At 39.2% G+C, this 21,464-nt stretch overlaps 2 protein-coding genes across 2 annotated transcripts; one reads left to right on the forward strand and one right to left on the reverse strand.

Annotated features, from left to right (window-relative positions):
• Nucleotides 1-1,428: 1,428 nt before the first annotated feature.
• On the reverse strand, nt 1,429-10,553 carry rab13 (RAB13, member RAS oncogene family). Its single transcript, XM_058395499.1, has 8 exons — nt 9,987-10,553; nt 7,784-7,844; nt 6,550-6,610; nt 5,273-5,350; nt 4,928-5,017; nt 4,783-4,848; nt 4,548-4,598; nt 1,429-2,354 (listed from the first exon to the last, which is right to left on the reverse strand). The coding sequence occupies exons 1-8, from the start codon at nt 10,108-10,110 to the stop codon at nt 2,280-2,282; spliced, it is 606 nt and encodes a 201-aa protein (XP_058251482.1). The 5' UTR covers nt 10,111-10,553; the 3' UTR covers nt 1,429-2,279.
• Nucleotides 10,554-12,634: 2,081 nt separating this feature from the next.
• On the forward strand, nt 12,635-17,837 carry rps27.2 (ribosomal protein S27, isoform 2). The gene is made up of 4 exons (XM_058398676.1): nt 12,635-12,753; nt 14,434-14,542; nt 14,652-14,762; nt 17,554-17,837. Exons 1-4 carry the CDS (start codon nt 12,688-12,690, stop codon nt 17,580-17,582), a joined length of 315 nt encoding a protein of 104 aa, XP_058254659.1. The 5' UTR covers nt 12,635-12,687; the 3' UTR covers nt 17,583-17,837.
• Nucleotides 17,838-21,464: the final 3,627 nt, after the last annotated feature.

Below are 21,464 nucleotides of genomic sequence, written 5' to 3' on the forward strand. Positions count from 1 at the left end.
CTGATGTCGTGCAATTGCGTGGGGTGAGCAAAGGGACAGATGTGATAGCTGAAAATAATAACTTTTTTACAGGTTAAGAAAAAGAATTACATCCAAGTTCCTGATCGTTTTTCTATTAAAATAAACAAAAACAAACAAAATATAAAACAACCAACCAAACAAACCACACTATATTGTCAAACGTTTTGGGACACCCCTCCAAATCATTGAATTAAGGTGTTGTTTTTCAGAGATTGGGCTTGGCCCCTTAGTTCCAGTGAAAGGAACTCTTAATGCTTCAGCATACCAAGACATTTTGGACAATTTCATGCTCACAACCTTGTGGGAGCAGTTTGGGGATGACCCCTTCCTGTTCCAACATGACTGCACACCAGTGCACAAAGAAAGGATATGGATGAGGGAGTTTGGTGTGGAGGAACTTGACTGGCCTGCACAGAGTCCTGACTTCAACCCGATAGAACACCTTCGGGATGAATTAGAGCGGAGACTGCGAGCCAGACCTTCTCGTCCAACATCAGTGTCTGACCTCACAAATGTGCTTCTAGAGGAATAGTCAAAAATTCCCATTAACACACTCCTAAACCTTGTGGAAAGCCTTCCCAGAAGAGCTGAAGCTGTTATAGCTGTAAAGGGCAGGCCAACTCCATATTACATTTATGTGCATGTAAAGGCAAATGTCCCAAAACCTTTGGCAATATAGTGTATGTGGACACCATGCATCCCCTGAACTGTTGCCACAAAAGTTGGAAGCACTCAATTGTATATGATGCCTTTGTACGCTGTAGGATTACAGTGTCTCTTTACTGAAACCAATGAGCCCAATCCTGTTCCGGCATGATTAATCTCCTGTGCACAAAGCAAGCTCCATGGCAACATGATTTGCCAAAGTTGATGTGGAAGAACTCGAGACATGAGGTCAACCTCACTGAACCTGCTGACAACCCCGAGGCCTCCTTACCCAACATCAGTACCTGACTAATGCTCTTGTGAGTAATTGAGCAAATCATGACAGGCAAAAATCTAGTGGAAAGTTCTCTCATGAGTGGAAGTTATTATAACATCTAAAGGAGTAAATATTGAATCGGAAATTTAAAAATCATACACGAGTATGATGGCAAGTTGTCTACAACCCTTTGGCCATATAGTGAGCATATATAGTGCCATTTTTAGCCACCAGAATACCTTCATACCATTTTGTCACTGATTTTCAGAAGGTCTGTGGAATTGTACTGGTGGAATGACCATTACCATTCTGCCAAAATCTATTGCCTCAGTTGGTGTTATGATGATCTTGGGGAATTCCCTCAAATATTCCACTGTAAAATCTTCCATAGGTGTTCAGCTTGGTTGAGATCAGTGACTATTATTATTATTATTAGGTAATGGGCCTGTAGGTTTGCGCTCTACTGAATGACCAATAATCTCATATAGAAGGCAAAAATGCAACTTTATTGTCAGCTTTTATACGCAGTGATCCATACAGTCAAAAAGAATACAAAATAGACCGGTTTAACTTGTAATATAACAATTTGGTGAGAGCCACATATGAAAGTCAGACACTTTGGGAATGTAGAAGGATTTCCAGACTCAGAGTTGCAGACTTTGCATATTTTACAGTTTATTCAAAGCAGCTTAAAAGCAGCTATCCAGAAAAAGAAATATGTTCTCTGAAATGAATGTGTGTGTGTGTGGGGGGGGGTACTGCTATGAGACTACACAGTGCTGTGCTTTTTTATATGCAAAAAAACAAAAGCAACAGTTTTCTAAACACCACTTTCTCTCACAAACACTTTTACAACAATACAACCTCACTTGCTTATAACACTCTGTAGTTCATTATGTCCTTTCTGTAGTTCATTATGTCCTTCCATTTACCTCAACACTTATTTTCCTATGTTCCCTCCATAATTTGCCCTTCATGTTTCCTCTTAATTCCTGCTAGCAGTGATGTGACGCAATTTCCTTTTCACGCCAAAAAATTGCAAATGAAGCTGTTTACAAAACAGAAGCAATAAACTCCAGCAGAAATATGAAAGTGTGCAAATGTAGAATAACTCAAACCCGACTACAGAGCTGTTGTGATAAGGTAAATAAACCTGTTTACAGTAAACCTTCACAAAAATCCTAAAAAGATATCTTTTATGTAGGGTTTTATCATTTAGGTCAGTTTACACATTTTGCTAAATTTCCACAATGTTCTAGACTTAATAATCCATCTGTGTGTAATACTGCTGCATTGTTGGAGTGTGCTGGGTCTGGAGTGTCTGCTGCTGATGCGATTACAACAAAAGACACTTGGATGGCTTTTTCTCTGGGGTAGTGCTGGTGAGTTTGACTTCACGGCCAGATGCGCCCTGTGAAAACAAAAAACAAACAAAAAAAATATCTTTCATTAAAACACTTTCCTGAATTGGCTCAGTGCAGCGCCCCTTTATAGTGCTAGTTGTGTTCAGAATCAAAGAAAATCAAGAGGCTTTTAGTCATATATAGCTGGTCCAGGTCCATGGAGCTACACAGATCACAGAGCTACATAAAACAACAAACAACTACATTAACACCGCCCTACATAAACTGCATGGGTGCAAATAGCCCAAGGCAGGAGACAGATGGTTCAAGCCTGACGGTGCCATACACTACAATACAATAATCTAGCAGTTGAGCAGTGCTGTGCAGTATTGAGCTCTGTAGTTAAATAAAAAAAAAAGGGCAAATATAGTTAAAGATAGTTTTGGAATGAAATGTGTAGCTCAAGTGGTAAAGGCTCTAGGTTTTTGATCGGAAGATCAGAGTTCAAGCCCCACTGCATGAGCAAAGTCCTCACTGCTCCACGGGTGCTGTATCATGGCTGACCCTGCACTCTGACCCCAGCTTCCAAAGTTGGGATACGTGAAGAAAGAATTTCACTGTGCTGTAATGTATATGTGACAATAATAAAGGTTTCTTTCTTTTGAATATACCTTAGTGGCAAAATAATATGAATGATAACTGTACAAGACAATATGGAGCTTGGCAGAAACTCAGAGTATTAAATAATGAATAATAGCACAATAGTGACAAAGCAAATCTTTTAGCCTACTTCTATATTTTAAAATGGATTTGTATCCATGTTGATGCATTCATCTTTATCATGACAGGAGTGGTCTTATGAGCACTGCCAGGTGAAGTGAATAACACTGATGATCTCCTCATCATGGCACCTGTTAGTGGGTGGGATATATTAGGCAGCAAGTGAACATTTTGTCTTCAAAGTTGATGTTAGAAGCAGTAAAAATGGACAAGCGTAAGGATTTGAGTGAGTTTGACCAAAAGGGCCAAATTGTGATGGCTAGACCACTGGATCAGAGCATCTCCAAAACTGCAGCTCTTGTGGAGTGTTCCCGGTCTGCAGTGGTCAGTATCTATCAAAAGTGGTCCAAGAAAGGAACAGTGGTGAACCGGTGACAGGGTCATGGGCGGCCAAGGCTCATTGATGCACGTGGAGAGTGAAGGCTGGCCCGTGTGATCCGATCCAACAGACGAGCTACTGTTGCTCAAACTGCTGAAGAACTTAATGCTGGTTCTGACAGAAAGGTGTCAGAATACACAGTGCATGATGGGTCAGGGCTGTTTTGGCAGCAAAAGGGGAACCAACAGAATATAAGGCAGGTGGTCATAATGTTATGTCTGATCAGTGTAAACACTATGCTCTTCACATTCAGCAGATCTCGATCCAGTTTAACACCTAGAGTATGTGTGATTATGGTGTGTTCGAAAGTCACACAGCACTCACCACCATCACAACATCAGTCGAGTTAATATCCTTGGGAAGAACGGTGTTGAATCATACAGTAGAAATAGAGAATCAACAGCAAAGTGAAAAGAAAGGTGGCCTAAAAATATTAATATATGCATCACTGTGCTATCAGTGCAGTTGATCACTTTCACTTGGTATGTCTGAGGGATTTAAGAGGTGACATCATCCTCTGCCTCTTTTCAGGCCAAATCACAAAGCATTTTTTTTATTTGCTCTACATACACCAGTTACACTTCTATTTAAACAACATTTCAAAACCACACCCACTGTATTACAAAGGTCATTTCTGCCATCGTTTCTTTTTAATTTATTTAACAATCACACTCTGTATACACCGTGAACTTAACCTCATGTCATATTGGTATGTGTCCAGAATTACTGTTTTTAAAACTGATTTATTATTAACTAGATAGTCCATTAGTAGTAGTTACTAGGATAAGTGCTGATGAACTGAATCCTTGTGTGTGATGATTGATTTATGACTAAAACAGTCAACTTGAATGAAAACACTACAAATTTAACCTCAACAGATACTCAAACACATTTTATGTCCCAGGAAAGAATGACTGGGTTTAGAATGACTGAATACCAGAAATCCATCCATGTATATGTTTACTTTATTCTGAACATCAGCAACAAGTGAGCTCTGAATAGCTGGAGTTGAGCGACTGTAACTGGTTCAGCTAACGGCTAATCTAATCTAAGTGTCGTTAAAAGCATACACATGAAACAACACTTGTGTAAGCAAACTCACCTGCTTCATGCTAGATTTCATCAAGATATCTCGAGCCAGAGCAATGAAGGACTGCAGAGAGAAGGAATGATGAGATGGATGAGAACGCATGATCCTGCACACTTACATGAACTCACAGATGATGCTATTTATGATTAATAGTATTTCATTTCTGTTGCTTTATTAATGACAGTATAAATTCATCGGTTGTGTGCTAGGTCGGTTTGCTCATAAAAAACATTATGTACTGTCTTACCTCCTCAACATTGATGCTGGACTTTGCACTTGTCTCAAAGAACCGAATCCCATGGTCCTTTGCGAGCTTTCGGACAAACGACAGTTAGCAGGTGCGTCTGAAATTAAGCTTTAACTAGCAATGACTCATCACACACTCAACTTACCTTCTCGCCCATCTCCTTAGACACCTTTCTCTTGGCTTCGATGTCACACTTGTTGCCCAGCAGCATCCGACTCACTCCTGCCGATGCATTCTGGGAAAAGCAAGAGGCAGTGATTAATTCCCTCACCTTTGAGATCATCAGAAAATTAGCCACTGTGCATTTACATGAGAACATAGTAATAAAACCACTCCCATAACAGTGAAGCTCAAACATGTGGCCTCCTGTTAGACTGGAATAGTAACCACACCACAAATTAAGGAGGCCACCACCTCCTGTGATAACAGTATTTCCATATCGTCACTACATCGCTGTATTTAAACACAGCACCAAATCTTTCTCTCTTACCTCTCTGATACTCTTCATCCAGTTTTGAATGTTCTCAAAGGATTTCTCATCAGTGATGTCGTACACAAGGATGATACCCTGATGTAGATAATAACACAGAATGAAAAACAAATATCTGTCACATGAATTCATTACAATGAATAAGTTGCCAATCTTTTATCTTTATACTTCCTAAGCTTTTTGATATTTGATTTGATTTTTTCCTAAGCGTAATGATACGATATTAAATGATCAATTCATTATATTAGATATTATAAACAATTCCGATCAATGACACTATTAATACATTACATCATATACTATATCGTAAGTCTCTTATTCTAATGATAATTAGAATACGGGTCAGTGTTGTACACACACACTTAAACACAGATAGAGAGCTGCATCAATGTTGTTGTCTTTTTCCACTGAAGTCTGTAATACCTTACTGGCTTGCTCTAAATACCAAACACAGTAAACAGAGAGATTGTGGAAGGACTAGGGGCATCAACTGCACATTTCCTGTGTACAACTTCACGATATGTGTTCCACCTCACAACAAACATTTTGCTCGGAACACTGCGTCTTACAAAAGTACAAAAAGCCCTTTGAACAGTGTAACATAAGTACACAACAACCTGTATATCAATATCAAAGGAAAACAGTATCCAAATTACTCCACAATACAGTTAATCTGCTTAATCTTTTGCTTTTCTCTTTAAGAAATGACAGTACAGTCAGCTGCCTTTTGACACAATGTGTGACTTACAACGCAAGAATGCTGTGATTACTAGTTAAATTAGTCATCAAGGAAGTGAGCCCACTGTATTTCTTGAAAATGGAGGTGGCACACAAAGAAAGATCAGTCATTGTAATTATTGTACACAATTTCATTTTATTTTTTCTGTTCTTTTTTTTGGAAGACAGAATGATTAGCGCTGTTAGTCCACTTATACCAGCTACCCCTGGGTAAGCAATGCAGGTTTTCATACAAACATTAGCTGGAACAAATCATCCTTATTGAAATAGATTTGCAAGATAAAACTAAAATATAAGCAAAATGGTTCTCTCGGTACCCTGCCTCTGGACCACCAGGAGGCTGCCATCTATAAGATGTCTAGATGATATACTCCAACTCTCAGAAGTTAAGGCTCTGGACTATTGATTAAGAGGTCTAGCTGCCACTTTTTGGCCTTGCATTCTAGCTTTTTTAGAGCTTTTCTAATCCAAAATAAGTGAAGTAAACTTTCATTGTATAGTACATGTGTATGTATATGTGTATAATGCATGTGTGTTACCATAGCTCCTCTGTAATAAGCTGTAGTGATGGTCTTAAATCTCTCCTGCCCTGCTGTGTCCCTGGGAAATACAGTTAGTACAAATCACTAACATCAGCACATGAGATACTTAATCAGAAACTACTAGCAAAGCATTGCATCATATAGACGCAAATAAAATCTTTTAGGTATGACAGCTGGACTCTGTACTATCAGGTCAAGGCACTGTGGCCTTTACGGCACACTGATCACACAGTAACGTGGTATATTTCTCATCAGACTCAAGAATGTGCATGAGGAAATCTTAGACACCTTAAAACACATTTTATGCATAAATGCTGTTTCCTGGTTAGGGTCATGATCATACCAGGGGCATAATGAAAATACCTAGCTTTCCAAATGCTTAATAATTCTGAGGGGTTGAGTAAACCAAGTGTTAATTATGAAGAAGAATTACAATAGAAAACTGTGCTTAGGTTCCATCAAGCTAAAGACAAAAACTGAGCTCAATAAATCCATACACTATCGACCATTTTGCCCAGCAGCGATTTTTATGTAAACAGTTATATGCCAAAGAAAAAAGAATGGATCACTAGATGTCTTAATGTGTAGAAAGACCTCATGTAAACTATTCCACAGCCTTCAGCAACAATAATAGGAAAGCAAGCCCACTATTTTTAAAAATAGACTCTGAAACGGTTTAGGATGGAATGTTTAAAGGACTAAATCCTAAAGTAAATATGCTAATCAACAAGAAACCAGTAAAGAGAGGCCAGTATAGGTAGAAATAATCCCTGTTTAATGCCAGTCAGCAATCTAGCAGCTGCATATTGAACTAGCTGCAGGTGAGCCAAGGATGACTGACAAGACACCGGCATTCAAACAACTGCAATGTGAGAAAGGAGAAAAGCATGTAGAAATATTTCCAGATCTTAAACTAAGAAAAGGATTGTAACTTGGCAGTACTACTGAGCTGACAGTTTATTTGTCTGTCAAACTTAACGGCTGAATTGAAGCCAGGACTTCAAACCAGCTTAACTCCAAATGTACGCTGCTTTCTGCTTAAAAGAAAGAAAAAACTTTCCCTGTTTTCTTCACTTCACATAACTTAGACTCATTGCTCTCAATGTTGCTTTGAAGAATAAACCAATTCCGCAGTGCTGCTACTTAAAGACTAGGCGGCATGCAGATTCTTTCACAGCATATGTTCATTACTGAAATCAGAACATAGTGAGCAGGAGAAGGTCCACCTTACCAGACTTGCAACTTGACTTTCTTCCCTTCGACCTCAATGGTCTTCACTTTAAAGTCAATACCTGTTAGGAGAGGCAAGTCAGAGAGAGGAAGAGAGAGAAAGGGGGGGTTAACAGAAAGGAAGGATGTGCTGTGAATTAAAACTAAGAGGGACATTTCGACAGTTGAAGGGAAGTGAATCATTACCAAGAAAACTTTTGGGTTTCTGATAACTACACTCTTGTAATTTGTTCATTTGTGTCATGGCGGTTTTCCAAGAAACTTCCCTGTGGGATAGGAGGCAACAATCTCAAAAGAGGAGAGGAAAAGAAAGGAAATGGATGGAAAGGAAAACCTCTTTTTGACATCTGATGGTGAGAAAATGAGCAGAATAAAACACACAAAACTTTCACTTGACATTAAACATTGACACGTTTAGGTGAGCAAAATTAAACCAGAGACTTAAAGTAAATTCAAGCAAAACACTTATTATGTCTTTCTACATCAAGCAGGTGACCTACTAACATCACCAAACTGCTTCTGTGGTGTTTATATACTGCAGCTTCTTTTAATTGTTTGTTTTCATTTCAGTGTCTTCTTTGGAAGATAAAATACAGTTCAACTGGTTTATGGTCTGATGATTGTTTTTGCAAAGTCTACATGGACCTTTTGATGAAGTCCTTAATGAGGTCCTTTATTGGGTTAGGTTTTCAGTCACTGTCTTGCTGCAAGTTCTACCCACTAAGATTGTGAAGATTTCTCTGTAAAGTTGCAGACAGAATGTTTATGTAAACCTCTGAAGTCGTTCTGTTGCTACCATCATGAATTACACCATCACTAAAGTGAATCTGTTCCAGAAACAGCCATGTAAACACAAGCCATGACTCTACCTCCACCATGCTTCACAGATGAGCTCATATGTTTTGGATAATGAGCAGATCCTTTCTATTTCTGCACTTTGGCCTTTCCATCACTTAATCTTGGTTCCAGAGCTTTTGTGGCTCATCTCTGTACTTCTTGGTTAATCCTAATCTGCTCTTCTGAATCTGATCAGTGGTTTGCATCTTGTGTTACGTTCTCTATATTTCTGCTCTCAAAGACTTCTTCAAACACTGGATTGTGAGACCTTCACCCCTGTCCTGTGGGGGTTGTTGATGACGTTACTGTTGTTTCTGAGGTTTTTCTTCACAGCACTCGCAATGTTTCTCTCATCAAGTGTTATTTTCCTTGGCTGACATGTCTGATGTCTGTTTGTTAGTACACCAGTGGTTTAATTCTTTTGCAAGACATTCCAAATTGTTGTATTGGCTACGCTCAGTGATTGATTTTCCCTCTTTTCTCAGTTTCAAAACGGCTTGCTTTTCAGCTCACTGGTCTTTATAGGCAGAACCTGGGGCTTAAACCAAGAGCTGTTAATTGTTCAGGACTATTAACTGTTTAAAACAATCAACCTAATGAGACACACCTTGGTGATAAGACTCATCATCATCTCTACTGTCTCGTATTCATCTTTTGGTCTCAAAACATCAGTTTATAGCAAAAAAACAAAAAAAATGGCCTTTTCGTTCTAATACTTTCAGAGAGGACTGTATAATGGAAGGAAGGAAGATTCTTTCGTTTTGATTGCTCTAAAGATTTTTCCTAAGATCTGTAAAGAGAAGAGGTGAATGGGATGTTGGGATGAACTGGCATGTTGGCTTTGTCAGGGGAAGACTTCTACAGTGTTTGAGAGAGTGGGGGGGATGGGAAATGGACACCACAAACAAAACCTGCACTATATTGTACGTGATACCAAATGGTAATAAATCAAATGATCCATCCATCCTTGTCTCTGTGTGTGTGTGTGTGTGTGTGTGTGTGTGTGTGTGTGTGCGCGCGCGCATGAGAGAGACATTATGAAGAGATCAACGAGCAGGAGTTTTAGTAAAAGAATGTATTTTATGGTTTGTAAGCAGAACAGCAAAGTGAAAGAACAGAAAACAGAGATTAAATGGAGAGATGGTTGTTATGATGGAGAGAAGCCAAAACAGCGCGCGCGCTCCGCCTTGCAGTTCTGACAATAAGGAATGATATAATGAGGTGACAGGACTAGTGCTGACATGAACATTAAACCGGATAGCGAACAACCCGAAAATACCCGTTTCACCACAAAACGTTAACAATCACGAACATGAACCATCTTTATCCCGAATACAGTTAAAGTCAGCTTCCATTTCTATACTCACCGATAGTTGATATGTATGTTGAATTAAAGTTGTCCTCTGCAAAACGGATGATCAGACATGTTTTTCCCACCCCGCTATCACCAATAAGCAGCAATTTAAAGAGGAAGTCGTATTTCTTTGCCATAGTTCTTTGTCCAGAATATTTGTGGAGTTAAAAAAAAAAAAAAAAAAAAAAAAACACTTTTATTTTCGGTTCTTCTCTTTTCTCACTCTACACACACCAACTTAACCTGAGATCAGTGCATTCGGTGTTACGTCCTTTTCTTTTAGGGAAAAAGGAGAGAGAAAATGTCACCGGTAAATTCCGCTTCTCTTCTTCGCTCCTGTCCTTCCAACTAAAACTTTACGCATTAAAACGAAACAGAAAATCTCACACTCGATGCCTGCTCCACTTTTACTTTACTTTTTTGTCAGGATTCCTCGGCATTTCGCCAGTTTTTTCGTACTTCTTCAACTGGAGGCCATATCCATCCATACACGTAGAATGGCAACGTTTTTCTCCCAAACTTCTCCTTTACCGAGTTCCCGTAGGCTTACGTAGAGAGGGAGAGGCATGAGCTCCATTAGAGGGAGTGAAAGAGCACAGAGTCCACTGCGGAGGAATGTAAACACCAGGGGCCGCCATTTCCTCGCACAGTCACCGCGGGTCCAGTGTTGCCAGATTGTGCTCCTTTTGGACACGTCTAACCGGGAAGGAAATTCATGGGGCGGGTTGATAAAATTTGGGTTGGTTTTTGACGCAACTGGCGAGTTTTTTTTTTTTAAGTTTTGACTATAAACATGATATTTGATTATTTTTTATAATAAAGTATAATATGTACGTTTTGATAATATGGTTCAGTTTAGCCAGTAAGGTTTAGCAGAGTCCTGTCCAGTCTTGATTGGCAGGTTGTGTACTCGTTAAGCCAATATAACAAAGTTATTAGCAAAGCTGTAAGTATTTTTATTATTATTATCATCATCATCATCATCATCAACATCATCATGCCAAAGTGAATATAGAAAGTTCTACCAAAAAGAATGGGAGAGCGACCCGATCTATAATATTTCAGGAGACGTTCTCCCTATAAAAAAGGTAAGCGTGCTTATACGCTATTACATTGCTATAAAATTCTGATGTCATGTTTGGTCATGTGTCATGTTTGTGTGTGTGTGTGTCTAAAGAGTGCGCTTTCCACTAACCCATTTGTTTTTTTGTTTCTGTTTGTTTTTGTATTAGTTATCACAGTATGCATTTTGGGTTGGTATTTTTTGAAATTGGGGGAAAAATCTTCAGTCCAATCTGGCAACACTGCGAGTCCCTAGAGCGCATGCGCAGTACAGAAGACGCGGTCTGGACTTTAGGTCTCGTTTAGAAGTGTTTGTTATTATTAGTATGAAACACTTAATAAAACCCGAGGTGCAATATTTACTGACACGGTTTCAAAATCACCGGCAAGCAGGATTAATGAATTAATATGTAAAAATGCCAAATTTGCATTTGCATAATTGATCTTAATGTTGTTAGGAAAAGCTTTTAGAGCCTTGAGTCTTGGCTGGTTGTTAGTATCGTCAATCATTTTAAAGCAGGGGTGTCCAGTCTTATCCAGAAAGGGCCGGTGTGGGTGCAGGTTTTCATTCCAACCAAGCAGAAGCTATACCTGATTCCAACTGGCTAATCAGTAGATCTTGGCTTTCAGTAGACTCAGGTGTGGCTTCTACTCAGTTGGAATGAGAACCTGCACCCACACCGGCCCTTTGCGGATAAGATTGGACACCCCTGTTTTAAAGTAATGCAAGTGGTGTCAAATGTAACATCAGAACATCAACACAACCGTTTCCCCCTATTTAAAACATCACCACATCCCTCTTTATTATGTTCTCCATGATTTTCATCTAGCTCTGACACTTGAGACATGATTTATATTCTTCTCTACTCATTCTATCAGTGCAGTTTGTTTAAAAAAAGAAATGACTGGCAACCCTAACCCAGACATTTCAAGCGTTCGCAACAGTCAATTGAAGATTATGTGATTATGCCGAACATCGAGCATCGGCTTATGCCACTACTTAAAAGTAAAATCAAACCAAAGGAAACTAAACTTGTAAAAATGACAATGAAAAAAAGAACAATATTCCCTAAAATAATTTAAGGTGCTTTAACTGAAAAAAAAAAAAATCACTGCTTGACCCTTTGACTAATATGTGAGTGGGCGTGGTTAAGAGTTTGTACTTCAGCCTGCCACTAGAGGGCGTTAGAGACATTTCAGCTTCACCTTTGTATCCCTGGTACGACTGGTTCTTTTTGTGTGGAAATAATTTCTAGTTTCTTGAAAATTAAATTTACGCAAACAGAAGAAGATTTACATTCCTCCTTATTTTCATTGTTTAATACATGTATGTACACCAATACTATCGTTTTGCGTAATACTTAACTGAACTATTTGCCGATTGAAGTCGAACTTTAAAAGTAGTTTTCCTCCTAAATTGTGTTTCTAGATTTTAAAAAGCAGTGACAGGACATGAAAACCTTTCCAGTCTTCTTTTTATTTTCCTATTTAGTCTCTCTCTTTTTTTGCTATAACACTGTTTGAACCTCCTTGACAGCTTAAAGAATCTAAATAAAATCATTTGAAGACTTTTAAAAGCGTACTGGGGGGACCTTTAATTTGAAAATGGCCGCAGGAACACTTCCTGCCCCTGCGCTTACAGCCCCGTCGATATGAGCGCCGTGTTTCCGCCTGACCCCCCCTTTTTCAACGCGGCCTCACACGCCAACAACATGCCTGTAAGTGCGAAATTAAACTAAGGCATCATTTTAAAGTTTAGAAACTCTGTAATCCGGATCCATTCAGTCGGATCGATACATGGAGTTTTGGGTTTCTCTCCGACTTCAACTCGCTTTAGATGCGATCGACGAAATTGGGTTTAAATGAAAGTTTATCTTCTCGGAAGTTGCTGAGCGACAACATGGCTGCGTTCATGAGGGCTGAAGGAGGCGCGTGGCGGAGAAGTTCACACCGAATACAGATCATCCGTTTGGTCTTCGCACGTATGCGTTTTCTAACCACGAGAAAAAAAATAATCGAGTTGTTTGTGGATGTCGATATAATCGCTGCAGTGTTCAGATCGTCTACACAAAGTCTCTAAAACCGTGCATCGCTTTGTGTTAGCGGGATTTCTCGAGGAGACTCAGCTGATCAGCCATCATGGCTCAGAGTCTCTAGCACAATTTTGCATTTATCCGCATCTTAACATGCTTTACGAGATTGTGTGTGTGCTTTTTATGCAATGTCAAATAGTTCACTTTATTACGGTCGAGCTCACTGTAGTGTCACCATGTGTTGGCGGATGCGCGTTATCTGTTTAATCAGGCCCGAGTTTCTCAAAAGCATGGCAGCTTCATCGTTGTTCATCGTAAAATGGTCAACACTTTATTGGCCCAGAAAATGTGTGTCCACTGACAGATGCATCACATCTCTCCGCTTCATGGAGACCTTTTTATTCTAGACTGGTTTCCATGAGGAAGCTTGGTGAATTATCCTCACCGTTAGCTTCGCATTAAACGGGTTAGGCCTAGACTTTTTTTTAAGGCTTGTATAATTAAAATAAATCCTACGAATATGTGGAGGAAAGTCTCAAAAGACATTAGAAATGCCATTGCTTTCTGTGTTGCTCATCACTCCAACTCATAAAGGCTCTGAGGAATTTAGTCTTAAATACAAGCAAACCAATGTCCATAAAAAATGCTGTAACTGCATTATAAAGTGCCGCATTGCTTGTTTAAGAGCATTGTCTTTGTCCTGCAAGCTTCATATCTATCCCACATTTTTATTTATTTTTATATCCTGGTGCTTGACTCTTGATCTCAGCCAGCTGTCCTGTGTGTGGAAAGGAACATCGTGTTCGTCTCCATTTAATCTGAATGACTTATTTGCTTCCGTTTCTGTTCCAGATAAGATGATGGTTTTAGGAAACTTGGCCTTAAATGGTTTAACCTCCTTTGCAGTTTATACTTGCACTCACATTTATTTTTTGCATGTTATTTATCCTAAGAAAACCTTGTCCACATGAACACTTTTTTTTAAAGGTTTTTTTTTTTCTATCCGTTTTGCCCTTTTGTCCACACCGAGAAGGTGTTTCCCCCCCCAAAGTGGATAAATTTGAGAACAGCGTTTTTGCGTCGCAGTGTGAACTGAGAAAACCGAGGTTGATGCGTTTTTAGTCGTGTGACCAATTCAGTTAAGATGGCGGTCTACATTCTCGCTCACTTTTGCAACTTTATTCTCCTTTATACACCGACTGTGCTTTTCCTCAACACTCTTGGCACAAGTTTGAAAATGATAATGTGGACACGGAGCGTTCTAAGACTAAAACACTTTGCGAATCTATTCGGATTAGTGTAGATGTAGCCTAAAGCTGCACAGCCGTGATTCAGTTTCTCATCTGTGTAATTTTCATTTCGTAGTTGGCGAAAGACTTGCTGCATCCGACTGCGGAGGAGGAGAGGAGGCGGCATAAGAAGAAGCGGCTGGTCCAGAGCCCGAACTCTTACTTCATGGACGTCAAATGTCCAGGTAACATTAATCACCTGAATGTGGGACTTGTTTTGAAGCTGTTTGTAAAAAAATAAAGATACTTTTGGAGGATATTCTGTGCTGAACTTTTTGTCCTCTGTGCCTGCAGGTTGCTATAAGATCACCACAGTGTTCAGCCATGCTCAGACCGTGGTGTTGTGTGTAGGATGCTCCACAGTGCTGTGCCAACCCACCGGAGGAAAAGCACGCCTCACAGAAGGTACAGCGCCTCAGCATGCACATGATCATAATGTTGAAACTTAAAACTATCGCAGGACAGGGCAACACCGCAGTGCCATGGCTGCTCTGTTCATAGCACTGTGATGTGCATCTTGATGTAAGGTTCAGTGGTTGTGTACTGGTGTCTTTGTTGCTAAAGCTGCTAAAAAGCCTACTAAATCCATTCATAGCAAGTTGGTTTGCAAGTCTTGTCGTAGACGGATGCCTAGTGAGCGCTTGGTGCTAGTGGCACTGTGTATGTAGTAAGTGCATCGTAGCATGTAAAACTTTGAGCTCCTTTTAACCCTATGTACAGTATTTTCTTCGGTTAAATTCTAGCTGTGGAATTCCCCATGGTATTACAGTGGATTTTTTTGTGGTTTTTAGAATAAATGTTAGCTTTAAGGTTACATATTGAATCTTGTGTGCTCCAAAGCACTGACAAAAAATTTGCTTCAGATCCTAGAGAGCATTTGATTGTACAGAAAATCTGATGAGAAGCTGAAGTGTCCCGCCCCGAACATGATAAAAATATATATGTGCTGAATTCACCGTTGTTGATCCAGAGAAATCCTGTCAGCAAGTATGTGACGGTGTCTGGCTTTTTGACCATTTGTGTTGTATTCAGTTTTCCAACTGTAATTCTGTTAGGAAGAAAATGGCTTGAATTCATTCACTTTGATGGAGGTATTTTTTGCCAGCTCACAGCTCTGTGATGTGCGATTCTTTTGTCCCTTTGCCAGTTTTGTGACCGGGTTTGCAAGCAACCTTAATTAGCAGAGTTGGCCATTTCTACTTTTTACACCGTTGGCCATAGCCTCCGGCACGAGTAAATATTTTATGTGACTGTTATTAAATGGCATCATTATTGCTTGGGCTCAGGTCCATGGGTCTAACTGTGAAGTCTGGCTTAGTCTCGGCTGTGAGGCGAGAGAAAATTGCTATTGAGTATTTGAAAAAAAGGGGGAGGAGCCGATCAGTATGTACCACTGAGTGCAAATGGTCACAAGGCACTTCACGGGGGTTTTAATACTTCAGTCTTGTGAGAGGGTCAATTTCAGACTACAGAAGTTTCCATGGTTCTCATGGCATTTGGTGGTGTTTTTTTGCTCAAATTTTTCCATGTCTTGTGCTAGTACTTCTAGTAGTTCTTTGTGCTGCTGTGATATTCCACAGTCTTCATGTATGATGTAGAGCACTGTAAAGTTGGGTTGCTTTCTCACTGAGCATTTCCTTACCAGAAAAAGAGCATGAGAAGTTTATTTTATAAGAACATTATTACTGACCACACTTCCTGGAGTGTTATTGCTCTTATCAATTTGCCAATGATTTTGTATTAAATCTGGTTTTAGTTACTTTTATTGTTGTGGAATGTCCAGGAAACAAAATAGCTTTTTTATTTATTTATTTATTTATTTATTTTTTTAAAGCAGTTCAAAGTGGAAATTCCTTCCCCTCATTTTTTTTTTATTTTGAAATGAAATTAAAAATGCTCCAAGGAACTGCAAAGCCCTCGGTTTCAGGGAAAGCACAGCTTTACCCCCTTACTGTTGGTGCAAAGTGCTGACACTGGAGACTTTGCGGACAAAAATTCTAGTTAAACATCTCAAAGAAAATTTCGCCTCATGAACAGCTACACGTTGTTTAAGCTCTCTGACGTGTCTGGCCTCAAGTCCTTGACACCAGAGGAACAAGACAAGTGCATTAATATAAACCTCACACCAGTTTCCTACTGTCCGAGATGCTTTTTCAGAAAATAAATGCCAGTCACAATCTTTACACTTTCAGAGGCAGTGTAAATGCGGTGGTTAAGACACTGGACTGGCGATTAGTCATTAGTTGAAAACCCAACCCTTGAGTGAAGCCTTTAACTCACAACGGCTTGGTTGTATAAATCAGATAAATGTAAGTCGCTCTGGATAAGGGTGGCTTCCAAATGCTGTAGGTGAAATGAACAGCACTGTGGTATGAAGATGTTGATAAGGAGTTCGCTGTTGCACTGGAAGCAGAATATTAACAAGATGGATGGATACTTTATCGAATTCCCCATGAGGGAAGTTCTTGTGCTACAGCAGCTTAGTTAGTTATAAGATACAACAAGCACATGAATATAAAATTATATGTATATGTAGAGCTTGACTCTATGCTGCCACAGTTGATGTGAAATGCCACATTGCACAAGAGTAAAACACTAAATTAGCCACGTTGCTTGTTACCTTTAGAATGTTTGAAACTGCATCTCCAAGCTATTTTTAACGTGTCTCATTGTGCCCCTAAAATGGCAACCTAATTGAAAAGCTAGCACATTTTTTGACCTCATGAACAATGTTAGGTCTTCCACTGTGTGATATGAAAAGGTCTTTTTTTTTGCCTGCCTTGTGGCCATTTCACATAACTACATGCGAAGCATGCACTGGCAGCTGAAAATGTCCAGTGTGAAATGGACACAAATACTAAACCCAAAACACTGGTGCATAGATTTAGTTTTTCTCTTCCTTGGCATAAATGTAATTGCATGTAATCCTGTATTGAAGTCGTTAAACATTACATTGCTCTGGTTTTACCTTCAAGAAATCCTCATCAAGAATCTGTGAATATGCAAATTTCTATCAACACCCACCCAGTTTCCTCCAGTCAAACCAGTGACTTACAGGCTCATCTGTTTTAATTCTAACTCCAGTTTTCAGATTCCCCTTGTGTTTAAACGAATACAGATTTTTTTTTTTCTGGTCCTGTTATGTGAGCGCATGAACTGAGAGCGAGTTTTAATAAACATGTCTCTGTCTCTGCAGGATGCTCTTTCAGGAGAAAGCAGCATTAATCTCTCAATGACCTGCTTGCAAAGGAAACGGGAGACCAAAGGAAAGAAGTGAAATGGGATTGGTCAAAGGCTTTACAGTACCCAGGATGAGCCCACACCTCAAGTCAAGTTAATGGTCATGTAGATGTGGGGGGAAAAGGCCTCAGCATGGAGCTGAAAACTGTCTGTTGTGTTGGATTAAGGCCTGATTTTAACTCATGACTGCCATACCTGTTTCTCACTTTAAATCCTTTAAATAAAGTTTTTTTCATTATACTCATGATCTTTTGTTATCTTCTCTAGACCAATCAAAATTTGCCATGACTAATTGAATGTTTTTAGAGCAAGAAAACATTTGAAATACAGGGCTGCCTTAGGACCAGTGAAAACATTATATTTGGAGTTTGAGACATGGCTGTAATATTTTGTACTCAATTCAGTTTTATTTGTATAGTGCTTTTAACAATGGAGATTTTCACAAAGCAGTGTTTCCAAAATATATTCAAATTCCAGATATCATTTTTTAAATTTGTCCCTAATGAGCAGACCAGAGGCAATAGTTTTACAGCCTGAGACAACATGAAGAAACCTTGAGAGGAACCAGACTCTAAAGGGAATCTCATCTGGGTGACACTGTATCTGTGCGATTATAACATTCAACATCTGTATCTGTGCTATATGGGCAAAACATAAGCGCAATTTAATGACTTGAATATGAACGTCAGTCATTTTATGAATTCATTCAAATCTGTTTTGTTAGTTGTTCAATGACTGAGACGTGAGTAAGCTTTTCGTGTCAGTCCAAGGAAGAACAGCCATCTTCATGATTTAAGTTGTGCCATCCCTAGTAATCCCCTGTATCCACGTGGAACCACCTTCAGCAGCAGAAGTGAGTGGATTCCAGGTGTTTAGGTTCCAACCAGACATGGGGCATCAGGAAGGATCAGACAGGTTTAAAGAGAAGAACCAGTCAGGACATCAGTGGTGTCTTAGGAGTATGTGTAATTTGACAGATTTGTCACAGTAAGTAGACCTAATGAGGATTCTATACTTCCTAATAATTTGATCAAATCATACAGAAAGTAGAAAATTTGAATAATTCCTTACGCCTGCAATTCAAAGTTGATGGAATATATCCGCAAGATGTCTTGTACGCGAATAGTGAGATTTGTACGGCTGTTCATTTCACTTGTTTGGATCTTTAAACTGTGCACATGTAAACTGCTGCTGCAGGTGGATAGAACAGATGTGCAGCTGCACAGATGTGCTGTTATCAGTTTAGGCGGCTCCCAAACGTGTGTAAAGGCTTTATCTAGGGTTTCAGCCTGATCCCTAATCTTTACTCTTCAATCTCCAGCATACTTACTATCAGATTATAATCGTTTGCATTCGCAGAGAAGAGCTGCATCCATAAATGCTGTTAGAATGATTTAAATTCTCTGAATGGTTAAGCATGTTTTTATTGGGTCTCAAAGTTATGAAAAAAATCTTGTTATAAAACCATAGATATTTTTAGCAGAATTGTGCATCAGGATATGCAGTAGAATATTCTGGAAATAAAAATGAGTATTTATTTACCCAGGTGGCATTTTAAGGTTTGTATTTAAAAAAAAAAAAAATACTGGGGGAGAAAGAGATGTGCCATAACCCTGCTGCTGTGTTCTATACCTCATCAGAGCAAGGCATAATGCTTGTCCCATTACAGTTTTTTGCTATACATCGATCAGTTGTAACATTAAAACCACCTGCAAGTCTTCCTGTCAAAATGGCTCTGACCCATCGAGATGCCACCATCCCATCTGAAGCTGAGCTGTGGTGTCTGGCACCAAGACGTTAGAAACAGATCCTTTTAGTTGCCTCCATGAATCAGACTTGTTCAGCATGGCCCACAGATGCTCGATCAGATTAGATATAGGGGGGTTTGTAGGCTAAGTCAACACCTTGAACAATTTCTGCAGTGTAGCAGGGATCATTATCATGCTAAAAGAGTACACTGTGAGTACTGAATGAAGGAGTGCTCTTGGTGTGCAACAATGTTTAATGAAGGTAATCTGTATCAAAGTAACATCCACATGAATGCCAGGACTTCAGGTTTCCCAGCAGATCGTTGTCCAGAGCATCACACTGCCTCTTCCAGCTTGCCTTCGTCCTATAGTACCTGGGCCCATCTTATTCCCAGGTAAGCAACACACAAAGAGCCATTCACATGATGCATCAGACCAGGCCACCTTCTTCCACTGCTAAAACAAAATATTGTGACCTTTTGTTATAAAGACTTTTCTTAAAATATTACATTATTCTGAAAATATTGACCTTTATTTCTTGGCTTTTTTCCCTCAGATCACTCCGATTACTAATACTTTAAAACTTTCTCAATCTTGCATTTCTATTCTTTTTCTGGAAGATAAAACCTGGTTTATGAATCGGTTCTGTCTATTTTTATGGCATTCATATGCATGTGCAATGGGAAATATTAAACAGTACTTTACTATGGAACACCAACTGCACTAATAATAAATGCCTACATTACACTAGTCCTGCATCTTCCTGCAGCAGGATAGATTCATTTAAAGGTGAAATTAGTGCTTTGCTTTGTTCCTAACTCTGTCGAATTCCTGGCCGAAATCCAAATTAAAAGGATCTGTAAAGTGTTTTCTTCATCCTTCATCCAAACTACTTCAGACTGTGCTTAAATCTACAAGTTTCTGTAACTCTTCCATATTCATGGTCTTGTTGCTAGCTGTGTGTAATATCGATTGATGAGCAGCTGTATTAAACTCTGTGAATATGACTATGATATGTCCAGGGAGTCAGATTTCGGGAGAACGCCGGAAAGATGGTGGGGACATCTGTGAATTTGATTGGGGTTCAATTTAAACAGGTTTATTGTGTTAATATGATTTGATCAATTTAGTACATTTAGCACATTCTATGAACATTTAGGTGGGCTACTTAGAGCGATGTCTTGGAGCCTCTTGGCCTAGACACTTAAAATAATTTGTTGTTCTTGGTGCCTGATCACCTGGTAGAGTGTACATCTTGTTTTCCTCCAGATTATAGTCTGACATTTTCAAGTGCTGTTACACTCTTACATTTTTTATCAGCATAAATGTAAGTCAGAAAAACCCACTTCTACCTTTTCTTTCTCCTCTTTAAAAAAAACTCCATAAACTCCATAAAAAGCAAAATTCCCAGAGAGGAAAGTGTCAAATGACTACTAAATGGTCAAAAAGAGCTAAGAACTTCTTGGAGGTTGTAGTGTATTTTTGACTCACATTTAAATGAATAAAAATAAATAATTTTAGCAGTGTGACAATGGAGTCATAGCACCTGAAAAAGCTAAAATAATACTAATAAAAAAAAAAACAATATGAAGAGAAAGCAAGATTCCTTACAAGAGCTGTCTTCATAAGGCAGGGTGCTATGCTCAGAGCATCAGAGGACAATGAGTTCAGGTTTGCAGTAAGTACGTCAATCAATGTGAAATGGTGAAAAAAAGAAGCTTGCTATGTAAATTGAACTGATGGTTGAATTGCTCATGTTTATGCCAGAAACTATTTTAGATGCACCATGAGGCACTGATGTGTGGTAACTGCATCCTCACTAAAATATTCGTTTAGAGCTACAGGACTAGAGGCCTACTTGAGAACATGATGCATAGCACACCAGGGAGTATACGACTGACTGCAGGCTCAGATATACCAGATCTATCAATATGTGCCAGGAGCAAGAAATTCAAGCACAGGCAAAACACGACACAGGATCTTTTTATTCACCTGAATTAGTACTGGCTCTAAAGTGTGTTATTGCACAGCATTAACTGTTATAACTTGTAATAAAGCAATAAATTCTACATAACACTGCTTTCTCATTAAATAAAATGTTATTTTCCTTATAACAGCT

Source organism: Hemibagrus wyckioides, linkage group LG01 (genome assembly GCF_019097595.1).
Source record: "Hemibagrus wyckioides isolate EC202008001 linkage group LG01, SWU_Hwy_1.0, whole genome shotgun sequence".
NCBI classification, from domain to species: domain Eukaryota; kingdom Metazoa; phylum Chordata; class Actinopteri; order Siluriformes; family Bagridae; genus Hemibagrus; species Hemibagrus wyckioides.

Coding starts and splice junctions, on each gene's coding strand:
- rps27.2 (XM_058398676.1), top strand. CDS start 12,688: ATGAGCGCCGTGTTTCCGCCTGACCCCCCCTTTTTCAACGCGGCCTCA. Junction 12,754..14,433: donor CACACGCCAACAACATGCCT/GTAAGTGCGAAA, acceptor TTCATTTCGTAG/TTGGCGAAAGACTTGCTGCA. Junction 14,763..17,553: donor AAAAGCACGCCTCACAGAAG/GTACAGCGCCTC, acceptor CTGTCTCTGCAG/GATGCTCTTTCAGGAGAAAG.
- rab13 (XM_058395499.1), bottom strand. CDS start 10,110: ATGGCAAAGAAATACGACTTCCTCTTTAAATTGCTGCTTATTGGTGAT. Junction 6,611..7,783: donor AAAGTCAAGTTGCAAGTCTG/GTAAGGTGGACC, acceptor TGTATTTCCCAG/GGACACAGCAGGGCAGGAGA. Junction 4,849..4,927: donor CTAAGGAGATGGGCGAGAAG/GTAAGTTGAGTG, acceptor TTTGTCCGAAAG/CTCGCAAAGGACCATGGGAT.